The sequence below is a fragment of the Saccopteryx bilineata genome, chromosome 2, assembly GCF_036850765.1.
Source record: "Saccopteryx bilineata isolate mSacBil1 chromosome 2, mSacBil1_pri_phased_curated, whole genome shotgun sequence".
Classification (NCBI taxonomy): domain Eukaryota; kingdom Metazoa; phylum Chordata; class Mammalia; order Chiroptera; family Emballonuridae; genus Saccopteryx; species Saccopteryx bilineata.
Genome location: NC_089491.1, coordinates 220,943,062 through 220,963,291, shown reverse-complemented (window position 1 = coordinate 220,963,291; position 20,230 = coordinate 220,943,062). Strand labels below are relative to the sequence as shown.

Sequence of the window (20,230 nt, the reverse complement as noted above, 5' to 3'; positions counted from 1 at the left end):
GAGATGGCCCGGGCGCTGGGGATGGCTCTGTGGCCTCTGCCTCAGGCACTAGAGTGGCTCTGGTCGCAACATGGCGACGCCCAGGATGGGCAGAGCATCGCCCCCTGGTGGGAAGAGCGTCGCCCCTGGTGGGCGTGCCGGGTGGATCCCGGTCGGGCGCATGCGGGAGTCTGTCTGACTGTCTCTCCCTGTTTCCAGCTTCAGAAAAATGAAAAAAAAAAAAAAAAAGTTCCTATTGAAGGCCCTGGCCGTTTGGCTCAGTGGTAGAGTGTTGGCCTGGCGTGCAGAAGTCCCGGGTTCGATTCCCGGCCAGGGCACACAGGAGAAGCGCCCATTTGCTTCTCCACCCCTCCCCCTCTCCTTCCTCTCTGTCTCTCTCTTCCCCTCCCGCAGCCGAGGCTCCATTGGAGCAAAGATGGCCCGGGCGCTGGGGATGGCTCCTTGGCCTCTGCCCCAGGCGCTAGAGTGGCTCTGGTCGCAACAGAGTGACGCCCCAGAGGGGCAGAGCATCGCCCCCTGGTGGGCAGAGTGTCACCCCCTGGTGGGCATGCCAGATGGATCCCGGTCGGGCGCATGTGGGAGTCTGTGGGACTGTCTCTCCCCGTTTCCAGCTTCAGAAAAATACAAAAAAAAAAAAAAAAAGTTCCTATTGAAAAGATGAGAAAAAAAGGCTTTACTTTACTAGTCATTAACAGAATTATTAATAGAAGAATTACCCTGAAGACTAATCCAAAGAGTAAAATAAAAATATATACATGAGAAGGCCTGGCCAGGTAGCTCAGTTAGAGCATCATCCCAGTATACCAAGGTTGTGGGTTTGATCCCCAGTCAGGGCACACACAAGCAGCAAGCAATGAGTGCATAAACAAGTGGAACAACAAATAGGTATCTCTCTATCCCCTCCCCTCTCTCTAAAGTCAGTTTTAAAAATTAAATATATATGTGAAACAGCTCAAAATTTACACAATGATGAAAGTACTGAAATGAATTCACTCAAAAATATACTATAAAAATACATCCTCTGCTCTAGGCATGAAACCAGGTTTTCAAACCTTTGACAAAACTGCTTTTCAATGTGTAAAAGGAATAAAGATGGTGAACAGGCTATCTGGCAGTTCATGACTTGGCAAAGTATTTCTAAGTTTCCAGAGCTCTCGCAGCATCGCTCTGAGGAATGGTCTGAAAACAAGGGCACAGGGATCTTCAAGGATGACAGAATGTTCTGAGACTGGACTGGGGTAAGGTTGCACAACTCTGGAAACCAGCTAAACACCACTGAATTGTACACTTACAGATGGGTGAACTTTATGATATGTAAATTATATCTCTATAAAGCTCAATAAACTTAAAAATACATTTAGTTTCACCTGACCAGGCGATGGTGCAGTGTATAGAGCGTCGGACTGGGATGCGGAAAGACCCAGGTTCGAGACCCTGGGGTTGCCAGCTTGAGCGCGGGCTCATCTGGCTTGAGCAAAAAGCTCACTAGCATGGACCCAAGGTCGCTGGCTCGAGCGGGGGGTTACTCAGTCTGCTGAAGGCCCGCGGTCATGGCACATATGAGAAAGCAATCAATGAACAACTACAGTGTCGCAACAAAAAACTGTTGATTGATGCTTCTCATCTCTCTCCGTTCCTGTCTGTCTGTCCCTATCTATCCCTCTATCTGATTCTCTCTCTGTCCCTGTAAAAAAAAAAAATACATTTAGTTTCTCCCCTGAAAGTCAAACACAATTTTAATTTTTTAATAAATGATGAGTAGTGTATTACTAGCCTCCTGCCAAACATCCCATCCTGACTTTTATTTCTGTTCATGACACCCCATTCCCCCAGAGTCACACCTCAGTCTTCCTTGGTTCCTTCTTTTCAGTCAGCTGTGGAGTCCACACTGTCTCCACCAGGACTCAGGCACAGGCTCTCCTGCCCTTCCATCTCCCCTACAGAGACAGCTCACTCCAGCCTGAGTCACTGATATTCTGATCATCTTCCTGTCCAGTCTGCAGATGCCCACCCCACCTCTAATCCACCCTCACTCTCTGTCAGGTTAACCTTCCCCAAACTCTCCTCTTGTCCCATCCTCTTTGACTCACCCTCAGGAATCCAGCCCTCCACCTCATGGATTACATCATCAATCTACATTGACGGTCTTCCAAAATCACACCACCTGACCTTGTAAGCCTTCTCTCCTCACAGCTTTATCACACAATCCTCTACTCTATGTCAACTAACTCACTCACTATTCCTGAACAAACTTCAGACTTTGCCCTATGCCTCTGAGATGCTGTTTCTCTCCTCGTGAGCCACCCTCTCCATTCTCTGCTATTACTGCCTGTTCACGTTAATCAAGGCCCATCTCAACTCTTCCTCTGTGGATTTCCTCGTGTGTGTGTGCTATTAACATGTATATATCAAATCACATATAATATTCAATAAATTAAACATTATATTGCACAATGAGTAATATACATAGAAAAGCACTTTGTTAAACATACACAAATGCCAAGTAGTAACAGTGAAGTGGTACCATCACCACAAATGCCATACAGCTTCTGGCATCTGACTTTATTCCTTTTACAGATCCCAGAGCACCAGGTTACAGTGGACCCCACGCAGCTGGCATTCCAAACCTATTTGATGAATAAATGAAAGAAATGGATGCAGTTTTTAAGCCCTAACAGACATGCTGTACCCTTCCAGTCACACAAGCACTAATCAGCAATGCCCAGCCCATCACACTTACTCCTCCCAGAATAGCTCTGACGACCTCCTCACTGCTGGAGACGCCCCAGAGCAGGGTGCACGTTGCTGCCCCCATCTCTGTGCAATACTCCGCCTGCTGCAAGAGTTGCTGCTTCGCTTCATTCAGCTGCTGGCAAAGAGCCAGTGTCTCCTGAAAACAAAACAAAATCAGAAAAATAAATAGCATTCAACTTCAAAATATCTTATGCTTTCTCTTTCACAGATATTTTAAAGAAAAGAAACATACGAAGAATCATAGAAATGAGTTGGCAAATGAAAACTAGTCCTTAGAGAGCTGTATCTATACTTTAAAAATAAACTTTAGAGGCAAAATTAACACCCTTAGAAAAGAACATCCTATTGCATTAGTTTATAAATACTGCAAAGTCAAGAACTTGTTTGTCTAGGACAGAAAACAAAGCTGTGGGCCCACAAATTCATCTTCTTTAAGTGAAATGAAAACATCAGGCATTTCAGGTCCCAAGTGGCTATACTCCGAACCAGCACCGACTGGGACACGGAAAAAAGTGACAACCTCATACAGCAGTCCACACACAGAGCAACAGTTTAATAAAGGAGTCTGCTGCCTTCAAATGGCTCACTCCATTGTAAAAACGCAATAGGACACAGCTAAGACCACATAGGAAAGATAGGAGTAGAGGAAAAAGAGGAGAGTGAAGGAGGGCCTCCTAGATGTGCACCGCCACAGGTAGGTAAGTGCCACCAGTGCAACAGAAAGAGGAGGGCCAGGAAAGCTTTCTCACCCTCCCACCAGCAGCCTCTGAGGACATTCAGCTGGCAAGTCTGAGTTAGGGCTCTTCCCAAGGAGAAAGTGGACTGTCCTCCTGATGTCCCCTCTGACCACCAAACACTCCTAAAAGTTCACCTTCAGGTCTTAGGTGAGGTAGGGAATTCCTGCCCTCCCCGGTCACCACCACCAGTTTCACTATTCCTTGTTGCCTGAAATTCCTTTAAAAGTAAACTTAAAAATATAAAAACACAGTTAAATTAATTTATTCCAAAGTATTATTAATTAACCCACAAAGTTAAAGTATATTAGATGTTCCAGGTGGTTCTTTCAGAGGTGAGAGTACAGGACAATTACAGTTGAGGGGCTTTTCATCTAGGGCAGAAAATAAAGCAGTGGGGTCATAAATCCAACTTTGTTGACCTTATAACTTGGCCTAGGTTGACCCATGCATACCCACCCAAAGAGGATGCATTTGGTATATACAAAGCTGAATGCACATTTCTATATACTGGGTCGGTAAAAGTAGGCTTACAATTGTGAGTACATGAAACACAGAACTAATTAAGCTTTTGTAATAATCATAACCTGCATGTCTTTTCCATATGAACAACTGTAAACCTCCTTTTTCCCATCCCTATATACAGTATTCATACTTATTTTAGGAGAAAAGTGGTCACTGAGCCAGTGACACATGCTAATACTGCTTTATGTGATTTTTCAGCTCTGGGTTCTTAATGTCTGATTTCATCATAACAGTAACCTAGATTCTGAGGTTTGTTCTTCAGGTGTCTATAGCTGAAGCCACTCAAGTCATGGTGACATATGCAAAAAAAATCTACATCACAGCATTTCCTTTAAGATTTCTAGCTTTTCTCACAATTGAAGCAGTCTGAGTTTCAATTAGTCCGGTGATGGTGGTTCTTCTGCAAGGTCACATAAGAACTGCTAAGTGTGATCAGACAAGGCTGTCTTCACTAACGTCCCATTTGGTGGTTATAGGCAGATATGCCCTGACATAGGCTTGCACACATAATACAGTAATTAAAAAAAAAATCTCAAAGAAACTGTTCCATTCACAACATCAAAAATAAAAAAATATTTAGTAATAAAATAAGAGAAGTAGTTCATAACCTATATAATAAAAACTACAAAGCAAAATAAAGGAGATTTAAATACAGGCAGAGCTCATTTTATGTACATTTCTGCAGTCAGATACTGTGTTTTCTTGCCAACTGAAGGTTTGCAACAACCCTGCATTTAGCAAGTCTACCAGCAGCACCATTTTCAACAGCTTCGCTCACTTCATGTCCCTGTGTCACTTTTCACATTTCAAAATTTTTCATTATTATTAAATTTGTTACAATGATCTGTGATCAGTGATCTTTAATGTTACTATTGTCATTGTTTTGGGGGAGCAAGAAATATACCCATTTAGTGAACTTAATAAATATTGTGTACATTCCCATCTCTCTCCCTGAGACACAACTATATTGAAATTAGGCTAATTAGTAACTCTATAATGGCTCTAAGTGTTCAAGTGAGAGGAACAGTCACCCAGCTCTCATTTTAAATTAAAAGCTAGAAATGATTAAGCTTAGTAAGGCACAGTGCAAACCCAGATAGGCCAAAAGCTAGGCCTCTTATGCCAGTCAGCCACATTGTGAACGTAAAGGAAAAGTTCTTGAAGGAAATTAAAAGTGGTACTCCAGTGAATATATGAATGACAAGAAAGTGAAAAAGTCTTATTGCTGATATGGAGAAAGTTTCAGTGGTCTGGATATAAAATCAGACCAGCTACAATATGCCCTTAGGCCAAAGCCTAATCCAGAACAAGAACCTAACTCTCTTCAATTCCATGAGGCTAAGAGTGAGAAAGCTGCAGAAGAAAAATTTGAAGCTAGCAGAGGTTGGTTCATGAGGTTTATGGAAAGAAGTTTCTATAACATTCAAGTGCAAGGAGAAGCACCAACTGCTTATGTAGAAGCTGCAGCAAATTATCCAGAAGATCTAGCTAAGATAATTAATGAAGGTGGCTACAGTGAACAACAGATTTTCAATGTAGACAGAACAGCCTTATATTAGATGACAATGCCATCTAGGAATTTCCTAGTCAGAGAGCATAAGTCAATGCTTGGCTTCAAAGATTCAAAGAACAGGCTGACTCTCTTGTTAGAGGCTAATTTAGCTGATGATTTCAAGTTGAAGACAATGCTCATTTACCATTTAGAAAATCCTAGGGCCCTTAAGAATATGCTAACTCTACTCTGCCAATGCTTTATAAGTGGAACAACAAAGGCTAGATGATAGCACATGTATTATTGACAATATGGTTTGTTGAATATTTTAAGCTCACTGTTGAGACCTCGGGGGAAAAAAGATTCCCTTCAAAGTATTACTGTTCGTTGACAGTGCACCTGGTCCCCCAAGAGCTCTGATGGGGATGTACAATGAGATTGATGTTGTTTTCATGGCTGCTAACACGATGTCCATTCTGTAGTCTATGAGTCAAGAAGTATTTTAGACTTTCAAGTCTTATGATTTAAGAAATACATTTCGGCCCTGGCCGGTTGGCTCAGTGGTAGAGCGTCGGCCTGGCGTGCAGAAGTCCCGGGTTCGATTCCCGGCCAGGGCACACAGGAGAAGCGCCCACCTGCTTCTCCACCCCTCCCCCTCTCCTTCCTCTCTGTCTCTCTCTTCCCTTCCCGCAGCCAAGGCTCCAGTGGAGCAAAGATGGCCCGGGCGCTGGGAATGGCTCCTTGGCCTCTGCCCCAGGCACTAGATTGGCGTGGCTCTGGTCGCAACAGAGCGACCCCCCGGAGGGGCAGAGCGTCGCCCCCTGGTGGGCAGAGCGTCGCCCCCTGGTGGGCGTGCCCGGTGGATCCCGGTCGGGCGCATGCGGGAGTCTGTCTGGCTGTCTCTCCCCGTTTCCAGCTTCAGAAAAATAAAAAAATAAAAAATAATAAAAAAAAAGAAATACATTTCGTACTCTAGCTGCCACTGATAGTGAGTCCTCTGACAAATCTAGGCAAAGTAAATTGAAAATCTTCGGGAAGGATTCACCATTCTAAATGCCATTAAGAATATGCATGTATCATAGAATGCCATGGCCAGATCAGTTGGTTAGAGTGTCATTCCGATACACCAAGGTTCTGGGTTTGATCCCTGGTCAAGGCACATATAAGAATCAAACAATGAATGCATAAATAAGTGTGGAATAAATCAATGTTTCTTTCTTTCTCTGAAAATCAATAAATTTTTAAAAATTTCTTTTTTAAAAAAAAGGCTCACTTAGAAAACAATATGCATGATTCATGGGAAGAAGTCAAAATATCAACATTAGCAGGAATTTAGAAAAATTGATTCCAACCTTCATGGATGACTTTGAGGCACTGAAGCCTTGAGTGAAGGAAGTACCTGCAGAAGTGGCAGAAATAGCAAGAGAACTAGAATTAGATCCTAAAGATGTAACTGAATTGCTGCAATCTGATGATAAAACTTTAACAAATGAGGATTTGCTTCTTATGGATGAGCAAAGAAAGTGGTTTCTTTTTTTTTTTTAATAAATTTTTATTAATGGTAATGGGATGACATGAATAAATCAGGGTACATATATTCAAAGAAAACATGTCTAGGTTATTTTGTCATTAAATTATGTTGCATACCCCTCGCCCAAAGTCAGATTGTCCTCCGCCACCCTCTATCTAGTTCTCTGTGCCCCTCCCCCTCCCCCTAACTCTCTCCCTCCCTCCCTCCCTCCCATGTCCTCCCTCCCCCCACCCCTGGTAACCACCACACTCTTGTCCATGTCTCTTAGTCTCATTTTTATGTTCCACTAATGTATGGAATCATGTAGTTCTTGTTTTTTTCTGATTTACTTATTTCACTCCGTATAATGTTATCAAGATCCCACCATTTTGCTGTAAATGATCTGATGTCATCAAGAAAGTGGTTTCTTGACATAGAATCCTCTCCTGGTGAAGATGTTGTGAAAACTGTTGAAATGTCAACAAAGGATAAACAAAGGAATATTACATAAACTTAGTTGATAAGGTAGCAGCAGGGTTTAAAAGGACTGACTTCAAATTTGGAAGATCTGTTGGTAAAATGCTATCAAATATCATCACATGCTAAAATATCATTACATGCTACAGAGAAATCATTTATGAAAGGTAGAGTTAATCAATAAGACAAATTTCATTTTGTCTTATTTTAAGAAATTGTCACAACCACCCCAACCTTCAGCAACCACTACCCTTATCAGTCAGCAGCCATCAATGTAGAGGCAAGATCCTCCAACAGAAAAAGATTACAATTCACCAAAGGCTCAGATGAAGCTTATTAAAAAATATATATATATTGATTGATTTTAGAGAGAAGAAAGAGAAAAAGAGAAGGTGGGGAGGGAGGAGTGGAGGAGTGAGATATATCAACTTGTAGTTCCTGTATATGTCTTAATGGGGCAAGCCCAGGGTTTTGAACCAGCAACGTCAGCATTCCAGGTCGATGCTCTATCCACTGCATCAACACAGGTCAAGTGATAATCCTTACATTTTTTAGCAATAAGGTATTTTTTGTTAAGGTACATACATTTCTTTATACAATGCTATTTATTGCACACTTAATAGAATTCACAATAGTGTAAACCTAACTTTCATATGCACTGGGAAACCAAAATATTTGTGTGTCTAGCTTTGCTGCAGTGGTCTGCAATGGAACCCACAATAGCTCCAAGGTAATGAAAGATATACCATGTTCATGGATTGGAAGAATCAAGATTGGTAAACTGGTAATTCCTCCCTTAAATTGATTCAACGTAATCCCTATCAAAATTTCAGCAAGCCTTGGCCTGCAGCTCAGTTGATTGGGTCATTGTCCTGAAGCTCAGAGATTGCTGGTTCAATCCCCAGTCAGGGCACATACATGAATAAATTGATGTTCCTGTCTCTCTCTCTCTCTTCCTCTCTTGCTAAAATCAATAAATAAAAATTTTAAAACGTGGGTATGCAACATAATTGAATGACAAGATAACCTGGAGATGTTTTCTTTGAACATATGTACCCTGATTTATTGATGTTACCCCATTAAAATTAATGAAAATTTATTTAAAAAATTTAAAAATGTTTTTCAGCTGGGTTTTTATATAAAGTGATAACCTGATTCTAAAATTGATATAGAAAGGCAAAAATAAAATTGAAAAAGAAAAACTATTAGAGGACTAACATTTCAAAAACAAAACTTACCATAAAGTTATAAAAAATCAAACCTGTGCGGTACTGGCATAAGAATAGACATACAGATCAGTGAAACATTGCCCTTTATGTCAATCAATTTTAACAAAGATGCTAAGTCAATTCAATGAGAAAATTATTGTCTTTTCAAAAAATGAAACTAAAACAACTAGGTAATCATATGTGAAAAAATTAACTCAAAATGAACCACAGACCTAAATATAAAATTTCTGGGAGGAAACCTCTGTGCCCTTGGGTTAAGCAAATATTTCTTAGATATCGCAACAAAATCATGATCCATTAAAAAAAAAGAATTGAACATAATAATTTAAAACTTTTACTCATAAAAAGATAACTTTAAGAAAATAAAAAGATAGTTATGAACTAAAAGAGAATATTTCCAAATAATTTATCTAAGAAGGGCTTGTATGAAGAAAATCTTACAACTCCAAAACAAGAAACAATCCAAGTACAAATAGGCAAAAGACCTGAATAGATATTTAACCAAATAAACTCTACATATTAATAATACGCACTTGAAAAGATGTTCAACTTAATTAGTAATGAAGAAAATGCAATGTAAAACTATAGTGAGATACCATTATATGCCCAGTAAAATAGCTGTAATCCAAAATACCAACAATACCAAGTGTTCACAAGAATATGGGAAAAGTAGGACCTTCATACATTGCTGTGTGGAATATGAAATGATACACACTTTGGTAAACAGTTCGGCAGTTTCTCAGAAAGTTAAGCATATGTTCAACTATATGATCCAGCCCTTTTACCCCTAGATATCTCCCCAAGAAACATTAAAATATATGTCCACACAAAGACTTGTACATGAATGTTCATAGCAGCATTCATAATAGTAAAAAATTGGCAGTAATCTAACTTTATCCATCAACTGGTGGATAAAGAAAATGTGGTCTACCCAATGTATGGAATACTATTCAGCACTAAAAAAGGAACAAATGATATAAGTTAACATCAATAAGCCTCCAAAACATTACACCATACACAAAAGACTACATATAGTATGATACATTTTTATAAAATGTTTAGAAAAAGGAAAACTATAGAGACAGAAGGCATATTAGTGGTTGCCTACAGTTGGGCAAGAGAGCAGGTATTAACTACAAACAGATATGTGACAGAAATGTTCTAAAAACAGACAAAATTCAATGCACACTCATGATAAAAAGTCTCAGCAAGCTAGGAATAAAGGGGAACTGCCTCAACTTAACATAAAAAGCAACTACAGAAAAACCTACAGCTAAATCCATACTTATGTTTATAATGGGGGAGATAATGCATGAGTGTGGACAGGGAATATATGGGAAATCTCTGTATTTTCCATTCAATTTTGCTGTGAACCTAAAACGTCTCTTTTAAAAAGTCTATTTTAAATCATACTTAATGGTGTAGACTAAATGCTTTCATGGTTTTTCCTTTCATGTACCGTATTTCCCCATGTATAAGATGCACTTTTTCTGAAAAATTTGGGGTCTAAAAATTGGGTGCATCTTATACAGTAGTTGTAGATTTTTTTACTTGCATTTCCTGCTTTTTCGTGCTTGTTTTTGCACTCATTGTTGAAGACAGTGATTCATCATTAGACACAAATGAGGACAAGCTAATAATGGATGGGAGTTTTGACAGTGATAAGGAGTTGTATAAATTTTATGATGCATAAAACTTAAGTTCAATAACTTTACGTAATACATTTTTTTCAAATTTCAGGCCCCAAAATTAAGGTGCCTCTTATACATGGGAGCATCTTAAATATGGAGAAATACAGTATTGTGTGTGTATGTGTGTGTGTGAGAGAGTGTGTGTGTGTGTGTGTGTGTGTGCATGCGCTATGTCTAAGAACTTTTCGCCTGGCCTACATCACAAAGATTTTCTCCTAATTATTTTTTTTTACATTTTACATTTCAGTTTATGGTCCATCTTAAGTTAATTTGTATATAAGGTGTAAGGTGTGGACTTAGGTAGAGGTAATTTTCTTTTTCACTTATGGTCGTCCAACTGTACAACAGATGGATTTTGTGTTATACAAAATATATCTCGATAAAGCTGTTTTAAAATAAACAGTAATCAAACCCTCATATATTTAACTACTTAAAGTGAATATTGATACATAATAGGGTATCAAGCATAATACTTTCAAGATTCCTTCAAAAATCTATAGTTCATTTCTGATTTTAAGTACACTATCAGTTAATTTTTCTTTTAAACATTTTCTGTAATGATGTACAAAGTTTGCAACAACTTCTTTTTTATTACCATAAAAGTAGTAATTTTTTCTTACCAAATTAAAAATATAGATAACAAAAAATTGGCAGTCTATTCTTAAGTTAGTTTACTGACTGGGAAAGGTGCATGCCATAAGGAAGCAACACAAGAGAGGACGAAACACAGGGAAACCACTGAAAGGCCTGCTCCTCAACAACACAGGGAAACTACATTGTCTGTGATCTCTGCACGTACAGAAAAGCCAGCCAGGTACTGAAAAGGTCCACCAGCAGGTGCTCTGTGGAAAGCCTCCTCTAACCTTACAGTGACAGCACAGTCCTTTAAAAAGTCAACCAGAAAAGTCAGCCAGACACCATCCGACAGTTTCACCTACACCATGAAAGCTAGGCTCTTTCTTCTCTCGAGTTCAAAGGGTGCTTTGCCAGGACTTTCCAGGCCAGCCCCTTAGATCACATCAAAGCCCAGCTGGCCTCTTCCACTGATCTGACTCAATTATCACTGAGGAGACATCACAACTGAGGTCAGGAACCCAGTTTTCCTTGTTACAGTCACCATTCTCTAGGGGGCCTGGGCGCTGCAGCTTCATGAATTTGAGTCCATACTTTATCCAACCTTTTCTTCCATACTGGATTCAGTTCACTTTTGCTTTTCCCTAACAACTTCCACCCACACTCAAGAACTTACTGGCCCCTGGATTCTTTCCTGGTTCCTCAACTCTAAAATAAGCTTCCGAAGTCTGGCACATGGTCTGTGCAGACCTGGACAGAAACCACATAAAAGGCAGCTGCCAGTTCTCCACAGCAAGAGGCCCGGCCTTTTTACACAAACTTGTATTATTGTGGAGGAACAACTAAACAGCAAACTTAAATGGGAACAATTTAACCTAAGATATTCCCACTTTAACCAAGATCTAGTGTGAGGGCAATAACATGCTGGTGATATAGCTGCTTCACCCTGTTCGTTTCTCCCTCAGTGCCAGCACTTTAGCAGAATGGCTTATTTTTGTGCATTACAACTAATATGCCAACAAAACATGCTTTTCCCTATGTTTTCAATTAAAAAGAAAACAGGAAATTAAAGATTCTGTTCAATTTAAGCTTCAACCTTAATAAGAATGTCTCAGCAATTTAAGAAAGAACTGAACCAACAGATTGCATTGTTAACAAATCGATCAAATTCCTTCTTGCCTGTTGGTCAACTTCTTTCAGATCATGATGCTTTAGCCCGTACCAATTCACCACACTGCCATTTTAGTTTATCATGATCTAAGTAGAGTGTGACAAAGCTAAAATTTCACCTTGCAATATATGATGATCCATCTAACTCAGTTTTGAGACTAAAACTCTTTCCCCAACCTTTTCTACTTGCTCAATATTAAAGCCTGTACAAAATCCCCCCATTCTGGAAAACTTTGCACCCACATTCAGAATTCCTTCATGGTTAGAAGACCATATAAAAAGATTATTACAGGGATGACGTCAGAGTAATGGAGGGGTAGGAAGCGATACCGATAAATCTCCCCCAAAACTCAACAAGATCTTCAACCAGAAACAGAAAAACCTATACTTGGAGCTTCCAGATGCTTCGCAATACACCCAAAGGTATGATTGAGTGAAAAATTGGCTAAATATATAACCAAACCCCGAAGGAAATAGGGAGTAAGAAATGCTCCGCCTTCCTCACTAACCTAAACAGGGCGGCTTTCTCTGGTAACTGTGAATATAGAAACTGAGGCGGGCAAAGGGGGTGAATAGATCCAGGCCGCGACACAAACGGCTGAACCAGGCTATGGCATGGAGATCCAAGCGGAGGAAAATCTGATCCTGTGGCAACCCGGGCAATACAAGCTAACACTCGTGCCAAACCCAAACAAAGAAAGACAAGTGGAGCGGCCATTTTACCCGGTCTCCTGGTCGGTGCGCAGTTAGTGGGCGAGAATTTCTTCCTAGGCCCCGAGAGTGGGTGCCCGTGTTGCCCCACGGAGAGGCAGGGTCAGAGGCCTTTCTGTGGGCCGAGGGCAGAGTCTCTGGGCAGCCCCAGCGCCCTGGGAAAGCCACGCATGGGAGGGAGTGAGAACTAATTCCAACGGTGGAGATTTTCCGTGCTGGAGGGTGTTTCACTCAGAGGGAAACGCAGCCGGCCTCATATCCTGGTGTGCGCGCGCAGATAAGGAGTGAGCGATTCCTCCGAGTGCCTCGGCAGTGTGCGCCCGTGTTATCGCACAGAGGGGCAGAGTCAGGGGCCTTTGTGTGGGCCAAAGCGGAATCTCGGGCCGCCCCAGCGCCTTGCAAAAGCCGTGCACGGGGACGGAGCGAGACTCAATTCCAACGCTGCAACTTTTCCCTGTGGTTGGGGGTTTCACTCAGAGCGTGAGACTGCTGGCCGGATATCCTGGTCGCAGACAGTGAGTGAGAGTTTCCTCCAAGTGCCCCGGAAGTGGGCGCCCGCTTGTGTTACTGGACAGAGTGGCAGAGCCAGAGGTCTTTGAGTGGGCGGAAAGCCCGCCTGATTATGCTAGCAGCTCTGACTGACTGAGCCTTACCCAGAGCCCTGTGCTGAGTGGAAACAGAGTGGGGAGTTGCCAGCTCTTTGAGCCTCTTACTCTCCAGGCAGAGGCAGCAGCAACTCCATAGCTGGATTATCAGGCTACTAATTGAGGAAGGAAAGACTAGGAGAAAGGCTCCAGGAACACGGACTCTCTCACTGTCGGAGCCTAATGAGCTTCGACTGCCAACAAGACTAAAGCACAATACATGACATTGCCATAGAGACTTTTCAACTGCAAACCTCTACCTGAGCATGCCAAAGGGGCAGAACCCGGGGTACAGACACCAACCAGGAAGAGGGAGAGAAAAGAAAAAGCAAGAAGATAACCTCTCAAAATCAAGAATAATCTGCAGACTTTATAACCTATCCCATTTTATTATATTTGTTCATTTGTTTCTCTTATCTTCATTCTTGATACTTTTTTTTCCTCCTCCAATTTGGCCGATTAACTCTCTACCGGTCTTACTCTCTCCTCTCCTTGAACTACACTACCCATAAGTGTTACATCTCCCATTATCTTTTCTGTTCTCTTCCTTTCTCTCTATGAGGGTTGCACTCTAAAACCCTTAACTCTCTCTCTCTCTCTCTCCTTTCTTTTTTCTTCTTTTAGTGGTTCCCTCTTTTTTTCTCTCTCTCTTTCTTTTCTCCCTCTATATTAGTTTCTTCCTTTCTCCTTTACATCTCCTCTCATTCAAACCTCAATAACAAACAAATTATCTTATCTGGGACTCAAACTTATGTTTGTGGCATTTTGGGGGGTTTTTACTTCACCTTTTTAACTCACTAGCAGTGCTCCCATCCCTGGCTCTCCATATTATCTAGTTCTTGTTCCACTAAATACAATAGTAATTTTTTAATTTGTCCCCCCATTTTTCCATTTTCCTCTTATTCCTCTCATCATAACTCTTAGACAACCAACACCTAAAAGCAAATCATTTTATTCTTAACCCAAATTTTTTCCTTATTTGCTTTTTGTGGGTCCATACGCTCTTTTTTTTTCTTTTTTTTTTCTTTTTTTTTTTTTGCCCCTTTATTACTTTTCCCCAATTCAGGCCCTCCATCACAGGCATTGTTTGTTATAATTCACAGTCCACCACAAGATTTTCTCAAGAAAGAGGGGAGAGGAGAGGAGAGGAAAAAAGGAGGGGGAGAATAATTTCCTTTTTTAAAAAATTTTTATTTTATTTTATTTTTCTTTATTTCATTATTAATTTTTTAAAAAAAAAAACTCTTCAATTTTTTTTTTTATTATTTTTTTTAACTTTTTATTCTTTATTAAATCTCATTGATACTATCAACAAAACCACCCTCAGATGCCATTAAGGAAGAGAAAATTGAATATCATGGATACAAAAGAAAGAGAGGTAACACAGCTAGATGAGGAAAAATCTATGGAGAAAAAATTTAATATATTGGAAACCTTGGAGCTAAATGACAGAGAATTCAAGATAGAAATCCTAAAAATCCTCCGAGATATACAAGAAAACACAGAAAGGCAATTTAGGGAGCTCAGAAAACAACTCAATGAACACAAAGAATATATGTCCAAGGAAATTGAAACTATAAAAACAAATCAAACAGAGATGAAAAACTCAATTCACGAGCTGAAAAACGAAGTAACAAGCTTAGCTAATAGAACAGGTCAGATAGAAGAGAGGATTAGTGAAATAGAAGACAAGCAACTTGAGGCACAACAGAGAGAAGAAGAAAGAGACTCAAAAATTAAAAAAAATGAGATAGCCCTACAAGAATTATCTGACTCCATCAAAAAGAATAACATAAGAATAATAGGTATATCAGAGGGAGAAGAGAGAGAAAATGGAATGGAGAACATACTCAAACAAATAATAGATGAGAACTTCCCAAGCCTGTGGAAAGAACTAAAGCCTCAAGTTCAAGAAGCAAACAGAACTCCGAGTTTTCTTAACCCCAACAAACCTACTCCAAGGCATATCATAATGAAATTGACACAAACCAACAGCAAAGAAAAAATTCTCAAGGCAGCCAGGGAAAAGAAGAATACAACATATAAAGGAAGGCCCATTAGATTATCATCAGATTTCTCAGCAGAAACTCTACAAGCTAGAAGAGAGTGGACCCCAATATTTAAAGTCCTGAAAGAGAGGAACTTTCAGCCACGAATACTATACCCATCAAAGCTATCCTTCAAATATGAAGGAGAAATAAAAACATTCACAGATACAGAAAAGATGAGGGAATTTATCATCAGAAAACCCCCACTCCAGGAATTACTAAAGGGGGTTCTCCAATCAGATACAAAGAACAAAAAAAAAAACAGAGCCACAAGTAAAAGCTCCAAGAAGAACACAATAAAACCAAATTTAAACTGTGACAACAACAAAAAGAAAGAGGGGGAGAAGATGGAGATTAACAGTAGCAAAGGACGATGGAGTGCAAAAGTACTCACAAAATAGTTCGCTACAATGAACAGGGTAGGGACCCTTTTCATTACTCAAAGGTAACCACCATTGAAAAAACCACCACAGAAGCACATGAGATAAAAAAGATAGCAACAGAGGAAAGATGTATGGAATACAACCAAATAAAAACAAAAGATAGAAAAACGAAAGAGAAGGATCAAACAAGACACAAAACTAACAGAAAGCAAGATATAAAATGGCAATAGGGAACTCACAAGTATCAATAATTACACTAAATGTAAACGGATTAAACTCACCAATAAAAAGGCACAGAGTAGCAGAATGGATTTAAAAAGAAAATCCAACTGTATGCTGCCTACAGGAAACTCATCTAAGTAACAAGGATAAAAACAAATTCAAAGTGAAAGGCTGGAAAACAATACTCCAAGCAAATAACATCCAAAAAAAAGCAGGTGTAGCAATACTCATATCGGATAATGCTGACTACAAGACAGGAAAAGTACTCAGAGACAAAAATGGCCATTTCATAATGGCTAAGGGGACACTGAATCAAGAAGACATAACAATTCTTAATATATATGCACCAAACCAAGGAGCACCAAAATATATAAGACAGCTACTTATCGATCTTAAAACAAAAACTGACAAAAATACAATCATACTTGGAGACCTCAATACACCGCTGACGGCTCTAGATCGGTCATCCAAACAGAGAATCAACAAAGACATAGTGGCCTTAAACAAAACACTAGAGCACCTGGATATGATAGACATCTACAGGACATTTCATCCCAAAGTGACTGAGAATACATTTTTCTCCAGTGTACATGGATCATTCTCAAGAATTGACCATATGTTGGGCCACAAAACAACATCAGCAAATTCAGAAAAACTGAAGTTGTACCAAGCATATTTTCTGATCATAAAGCCTTGAAACTAGAATTCAACTGCAAAAAAGAGGAAAAAAATCCCACAAAAATGTAGAAACTAAACAACATACTTTTAAAAAATGAATGGGTCAAAGAAGAAATAAGTGCAGAGATCAAAAGATATATACAGACTAATGAAAATGACAATACGACATATCAGAATCTATGGGATGCAGCAAAAGCAGTGATAAGAAGGAAGTTCATATCACTTCAGGCATATATGAATAAACAAGAGAGAGCCCAAGTGAACCACTTAACTTCCCACCTTAAGGAACTAGAAAAAGAAGAACAAAGACAACCCAAAACCAGCCGAAGAAAGGAGATAATAAAAATCAGAGCAGAAATAAATGAATTAGAAAACAGAAAAACTATAGAAAAAATTAATAGGACAAGGAGCTGGTTCTTTGAAAAGATCAACAAAATTGACAAACCCTTGGCAAGACTTACCAAGGAAAAAAGAGAAAGAACTCATATAAACAAAATCCAAAATGAAAGAGGAGAAATCACCACGGACACTGTAGATATACAAAGAATTATTGTAGAATACTATGAAAAACTTTATGCCACTAAATTCAACAACCTAGAAGAAATGGATAAATTCCTAGAACAATACAACCTTCCTAGACTGAGTCAAGAAGAAGCAGAAAGCCTAAACAGACCTATCAGTAGAGAAGAAATAGAAAAAACCATTAAAAACCTCCCCAAAAATAAAAGTCCAGGCCCTGACGGCTATACCAGCGAATTTTATCAAACATTCAAAGAAGACTTGGTTCCTATTCTACTCAAAGTCTTCCAAAAAATTGAAGAAGAAGCAATACTTCCAAACACATTTTATGAGGCCAACATAACCCTCATATCAAAACCAGGCAAGGATGGCACAAAAAAAGAAAACTACAGACCAATATCTCTAATGAATACAGATGCTAAAATACTAAACAAAATACTAGCAAATCGAATACAACAACATATTAAAAAAATAATACATCATGATCAAGTGGGATTCATCCCAGAATCTCAAGGATGGTTCAACATACGTAAAACGGTTAATGTAATACACCATATCAACAAAACAAAAAACAAAAACCACATGATCTTATCAATAGACACAGAAAAGGCTTTCGATAAAATACAACACAATTTTATGTTTAAGACTCTCAACAAAATGGGTATAGAAGGAAAATATCTCAACATGATAAAGGCCATATATGATAAACCATCAGCTAACATCATATTAAATGGCACTAAACTGAAGGCTTTCCCCCTTAAATCAGGAACAAGACAGGGTTGTCCACTGTCTCCACTCTTATTTAATGTGGTACTAGAGGTTCTAGCCAGAGCAATCAGACAAGACAAAGAAATAAAAGGCATCTATATCGGAAAAGAAGAAGTAAAGGTATCACTTTTTGCAGATGATATGATCCTATACATCGAAAACCCCAAAGAATCCACAAAAAGACTACTAGAAACAATAAGCCAATACAGTAAGGTCACAGGATACAAAATTAACATACAGAAGTCAATAGCCTTTCTATATGCCAACAATGAAACAACTGAGAAGGAACTCAAAAGAATAATCCCCTTCACGATTGCAACAAAAAAAATAAAATACTTAGGAATAAACATAACAAAGAATGTAAAGGACTTATATAATGAAAACTATAAACCATTGTTAAGGGAAATCGAAAAAGATATAATGAGATGGAAGAATATACCTTGTTCTTGGCTAGGAAGAATAAATATAATCAAGATGGCTATATTACCCAAAGCAATATACAAATTTAATGCAATTCCCATCAAACTTCCAATGACATTTTTTAAAGAAATAGAGCAAAAAATCATCAGATTTATATGGAACTATAAAAAACCCCGAATAGCCAAAGCAATCCTAAAGAAAAAGAATGAAGCTGGGGGCATTACAATACCTGACTTCAAACTATATTATAGGGCCACGACAATCAAAACAGCATGGTATTGGCAGAAAAATAGACACTCAGACCAATGGAACAGAATAGAAAGTCCAGAAATAAAACCACATATATATAGTCAAATAATTTTTGATAAAGGGGCCAACAACACACAATGGAGAAAAGAAAGCCTCTTCAATAAATGGTGCTGGGAAAACTGGAAAGCCACATGCAAAAGAATGAAACTGGACTACAGTCTCTCCCCCTGTACAAAAATTAACTCAAAATGGATCAAAGATCTAAACATAAGACCTGAAACAATTAAGTACATAGAAGAAGACATAGGTTCTAAACTCATGGACCTGGGTTTTAAAGAGCATTTTATGAATTTGACTCCAATGGCAAGAGAAGTGAAGGCAAAAATTAATGAATGGGACTACATCAGACTAAGAAGTTTTTGCTCAGCAAGAGAAACTGATAACAAAATAAACAGAAAGCCAACTAAATGGGAAATGATTTTTTCAAACAACAGCTCAGATAAGGGCCTAATATCCAAAATATACAAAGAACTCATAAAACTCAACAACAAACAAACAATCCAATAAAAAAATGGGAAGAGGATATGAATAGACACTTCTCCCAGGAAGAAATACAAATGGCCAACAGATATATGAAAAGATGCTCATCTTCTTTAGCTATTAGAGAAATGCAAATCAAAACGGCAATGAGATACCACCTCACACCTGTTCGATTAGCTGTTATTAGCAAGTCAGGTAATAGCAAATGTTGGAGAGGCTGTGGAGAAAAAGGAACCCTCATCCACTGTTGGTGGGAATGTAAAGTAGTACAACCATTATGGAAGAAAGTATGGTGGTTCCTCAAAAAACTGAAAATAGAACTACCTTATGACCCAGCAATCTCTCTACTGGGTATATATCCCCAAAACTCAGAAACATGGATACGTAAAGACACATGCAGCCCCATGTTTATTGCAGCATTGTTCACAGTGGCCAGGACATGGAAACAACCAAAAAGCCCATCAATAGATGACTGGATAAAGAAGATGTGGCACAGATACACTATGGAATACTACTCAGCCATAAGAAATGATGACATCGGAACATTTACAGCAAAATGGTGGGATCTTGATAACATGATATGAAGCGAAATAAGTAAATCAGAAAAAAACAGGAACTGTATTTTTCCATACGTAGGTGGGACATAATAGTGAAACTAAGAGACATTGATAGGAGTGTGGTGGTTACGGGGGGGAGGGGGGAATGGGAGAGGGATAGGGGGTGGGGAGGGGCACAAAGAAAACAAGATAGAAGGTGACAGAGGACAATTTGACTTTGGGTGGTGGGTATGCAACATAATTGAACGACAAGATAACCTGGACTTGTTATCTTTGAATATATGTATCCTGATTTATTGATGTCACCCCATTAAAAAAAATAAAATTATTAAAAAA

General features: G+C 39.2%; 1 protein-coding gene across 4 annotated transcripts in view; it reads right to left on the bottom strand.

Moving 5' to 3' along the window:
- Positions 1-20,230, bottom strand: part of HSF2BP (heat shock transcription factor 2 binding protein) — a 105,958-nt gene that overhangs the window by 68,857 nt on the left and 16,871 nt on the right. Inside the window, exons 1-3 of one of the 4 annotated variants that reach the window (XM_066259269.1) lie at positions 3,626-3,718; positions 2,741-2,890; positions 2,493-2,627 (exon numbers count right to left, since the gene is read on the bottom strand). In XM_066259269.1, the coding sequence (XP_066115366.1) occupies positions 2,493-2,627; positions 2,741-2,815 (210 nt within the window). In that variant the 5' untranslated portion in view covers positions 2,816-2,890; positions 3,626-3,718. Of the gene's footprint in view, positions 1-2,492; positions 2,628-2,740; positions 2,891-3,503; positions 3,719-20,230 lie in introns of those variants that run through there. The other 3 variants (XM_066259268.1, XM_066259265.1, XM_066259266.1) reach the window with 3 other exon arrangements.